Below are 4247 nucleotides of genomic sequence, written 5' to 3'. Positions count from 1 at the left end.
TCTTCATGTGCTTGTTGGCCATCTGAATGTCTTCTTTGGTGAAGTGTCTGTTCATATCCTGTGTCCATTTTTCAACTGGATTATTTACCTTTATCTTCTTGTGGTGTAAGGTATAATTTATGAACTTTGCTACAGATAGTTTATATTTCCCTTTTAATTAAAAGTCACACTTGGAAAAGATGGTTAAAATGGTAACTTTTTAAATATATTGTGTTGATGTTAAGTGCCACAGAGACAGAACCAATCCACAGCTCTTCCTCCAGCGAGTTTTCACAGGTTGTAAACCACATGGAGGATTCCCCATCTCTCCCCTTTGGAGTAGCTGGTGGGTTTGAACCAAGTTCCTTTGGGTTGACAGAACAACTCTTTACTACTTGGCCAGTAGAGTTCTCTTTATAAAAACATATACACATTTATTTAAAAAAAAAAAACAAGTCAGGCTTTTAAAACACACCCTGACCCTCAGCCTAGCTTTCCAGACTTAATACTCAGTAGCTCCAAACACTTCTCCACCCCATTATCTCTACCCACAGCATTCACTGGACTGGAACACCTGCCAGCTCGTACGGATTTTTTAGGCCTATTTCAGATGGCATTTCCTTTGTGAGGTCTTCCTGTATTCATCTTGTACTCATGCCTGGCTCCACCAAATATGTGGGGTTCTTTTTTTCCTGGTAAGAGGGTTTTCTTCAAAAGCCCTGAGTAGCTTTGTGAGTCAATTTTTATTTACAATCCCACAATATCTATTTGATCCTACCTCTTTAATCATACTTATGTGAGGATTGAAACTATATCTTACACATCTACACAGCTCCTTTCTGGGAGAAGCTATTCAATTATTCTGAAATAATAATAAGTTCAACACAATAGCTACTTTGGTACTATCACAAAATTAAAAGTCTCAAAAGTTTATTAGAAAGAAATTTCATTGAAATCGATTCTTTCCTGATTGAGAAAAGGCCTCAGAAATGCAAGAGATAATATACAGAGCTCTCAAAGTTACAGAGTCCTTCCAACAAACCTTAGTGCAAAGTCACAAACAAAAACAGACACTCACTTGAGGAATCTGCGTGCTCTTCCCACATCCCGTTTCGCCAACAATCACCACTGTCTGATAGTTTTCTATCAAGTAGAGTATGTGATTCCTAAGCTGTAAAAGAATGAAAATTAAATAACCATGTATGCTCTGCAAAGACCTAAACTAAGATATTCAAACACTGTGATAGGAGTGGTTGGCCTAGGGAAAGTAAACTTTAAAAAACAACTATCATACGAACTTTGTAAGCAAACCACTATAAACTAAAATTTTATTTAAAAAAAAAAACCCAAAAAACTATTATTAAAGAAAAAGAACTATCAAAGTGTTTCTGCCTCTCAAATAGAGTTGATATCCATTTAAGTTACTGCAACTGAATAGAACATCTACCTCAATCTAATGCAGATAGCTTCTCTTTAATATTTTTCATTTGTTGGGTTTTTTTGGTATGATCTTTACTTTTTTATTTTATACTAATTTATTTATAAAATTTGAATACATTGTTTTCAAAATCAGATTCTTTCAATTTCCCTCACCCTGCCACCCATCGAATTGTACAATCCTATGATTAATTCCTCCTTCCCTCTGCACATCCTCATCCCTCTGCTTCCACCCTTTCTTACCCCTCTTATACTCATTTTATAATAATTGTTTTATACAATATTTATCCTTTGGGGACTGAATTAGTTCACTCAGCATAATGCTCTCCAGTCCCTCCCAAGTTAGGTAATAATTTATAAAATCACTGCTTCTGCATGCTGCATAGTATATTCCATTGTGTGAATGTACCATAATTCCTCAATCTATTCGTTTGTGGTTGGCCATTTGGGCTATTTCCATGTTCTTGTGATGGTGAATAATGCTGCTATGAACACTGGTGTACAAATTTTCACTCTTAAGAATTGTGTTATCAATACATGCACACAAAGATACATGTATAAACACGTTCACTCTTTAGAACAGCAAGAGCAAAACAGCCTTCATGTTCATCACTGGGAAACTGGTTACATCAGTTACGGAGCATAACAGCATCAGTCATCCTGCTCTTTTAACCTGAGAGTTGCTGGCAGATTTACACTGCCCCAGCTTTAGCCTACTGACCAATCACAAAGTGCATGTCCTACCCAGGGACCTTCTTTATCATGTCTATCTCTTCAGCATATTTTAAGTTCTTTTTTTTTCATCTGCTGTCATTTCATTGATTTTTATCTTGTACGTCTAGTTGGAAGATCAAGAACAGCAAAGGCCAAAATTTACTTGGGAAACAGTAACTACCCCTGAACTTGAAAGTTTATTACAAGTCAGGCATCTTGCTAAAAACTCAACACGGATCATCTCATTGGATCTGATCACTAGGCTATGAAGCGGATACTCTTTGCCCCACTCTATATATATAAGGCAGATGAAGCGTAGCATGGTAAAGCTAGGTCACATGGCACACAAGTGATGAAGCCTGGCTGTGAACCCTAAAGTCAAACTCCAGAGTCCAGAGACATCAAGACTCAGACTGCATCCTTCAGTGGTAAATAACCCAACCCAGCCCTGTGGCCATCGAGTCAATTCTGACACACCTCGTGACCCTAGGACAAGGATAAAGGAGAATTGCTCAGTAAGGTTTCCAAGGCTAAAATCCCACAGAGCCAGCTGACTGTCACATCTTTCTCCTGAGGCGGAAACAACAGTGAGCCTAGTAATTGTATCTCCTCAGGACCAAAAGGGCAACATTCACACCCCATGAATGAGATTAGTCACCTGAGGGAAAAAACCCAAAGACTGTCAGTGTTTGAGCCACGGTAATGCCATTAAATATGCTAGTATTAATTATCTGTTTGGGGAGAAAAGCACTTAATGAAAGAGGGATTATCAGCAGTCTAGGCAGAGAGGCTCCCTAAATGTAAGAAGTTGGCAGCTTTCAAAACCAACACTACCCAAGAGAGACAGTGGGGTGCTTGTAGTCTTGCCAATTGGGGTCACACGCAGAGACGTTCCTCATTCCTCAGTGGGGGCTGTACAAAATAAGCATCTTTCAGGAATAGCTCTTGGTATATCTCCTGGTCATAATCTGGCTTTCCAAGGAACACGCCAACAGGCGAAAGGGTGCCAATCAACGAACACAGCACGTGTGGACTAGAGAACAACCATTCACTGTACAGGGATGTAATTTTAACTCGTGTTTTACATCTCAGTCTCCAGTGATGTGAGTATGTATCCACAACTCCAAGACTCAGAAACCCACTCGGGATGCAGGAGCCACACCAAGTTCCTGTTGCTGCCTGAGCGACAGTCCAAGGTACCCCCAGCTCACCTCTTCACCTGAAATAACCTCCTACTTCCAATAAATCTCATTTGAAGAACCATGTCTTTAAGAGGAAAGGTAAAAATAACCACAAGTTGGTAATCTGTCAAAGAAGAATGCACAGAAAGTCATTATGCTTTTTCTCAACTTTTCCAAGTTATTTTAAATTATCTAGAATTGCAAGCAATGAGAGTGGGGTAGGGGTGTCATTTTCAATTTTTCGGTAATATCTACTGGGTCAAGAGTATCTCTGAGCTAGCTCACTGTGGTTTAAAGAATTATCAAGAGTAAGAGAGTATCTGCCCCTTGCATGGTGAGCAGAGTTAATGCAGCCACAGGGCAGCCCGCAGACTGAAGATGTTGATTCAACATACCTTGAACACCGGCAGCTTCTGCCGCTGCTGCTCTATAGAAAGGGCAGCATAAGGGTTGTAAACAATGGTCGGCACTGAGGTTTCCGACTGGCTTTGTCTCTCTTCAGAAATGCTGACCCCTGGCCCTTCGGTACCTGGAGCAGAAACAGTACTTGAGATTTTCTGGTGCAGTGAACAGAAAGATGGGCAGAAGCAACAAATCTGCAAAGGCACGATGGGAGCAAAGCGTTTCTTTTTCCTTGAGAGACTCAAAGGCACTGCACTTTAACTGTAAGAAGTTGTCTTAAAAAGCTTATCTACCGGTGCTGGCTGAAAATCGCCTGTGACTTCATCCATAGCCACTGGTGAGAGTCAGCGCCCAGAGCCATCAGGGGCTTTAAGCGCGTTGTCCACTGCTGTGGTGTGGACAGCTGAAACCCAGGCCCCGACAGGCACCTGGGGGGAAAAAAAATACCCAGACTCTACTTCATGCTCTGCTGGAGAAGGAGGGGCAGTCTCCTGTACCAGTCAGATCCAATTTGACGGTACACACACACACACA

General features: G+C 40.8%; 1 protein-coding gene across 1 annotated transcript in view; it reads right to left on the bottom strand.

Moving 5' to 3' along the window:
• Positions 1–4247, bottom strand: part of DHX35 (DEAH (Asp-Glu-Ala-His) box polypeptide 35) — an 82424-nt gene that overhangs the window by 66398 nt on the left and 11779 nt on the right. Inside the window, exons 2-3 of the mRNA XM_006881715.1 lie at positions 3707–3840; positions 1058–1150 (exon numbers count right to left, since the gene is read on the bottom strand). Coding sequence (XP_006881777.1) covers positions 1058–1150; positions 3707–3840 — 227 coding nt within the window. The remainder of the gene's footprint in view (positions 1–1057; positions 1151–3706; positions 3841–4247) is intronic.

The sequence above is a fragment of the Elephantulus edwardii genome, unplaced genomic scaffold, assembly GCF_000299155.1.
Source record: "Elephantulus edwardii isolate Elephantulus edwardi_28Jun2011 unplaced genomic scaffold, EleEdw1.0 scaffold00015, whole genome shotgun sequence".
Lineage (NCBI taxonomy): Eukaryota > Metazoa > Chordata > Mammalia > Macroscelidea > Macroscelididae > Elephantulus > Elephantulus edwardii.
Note: the sequence above shows the minus strand (reverse complement) of the source record. Positions and strands in the feature narration are given on the sequence as shown.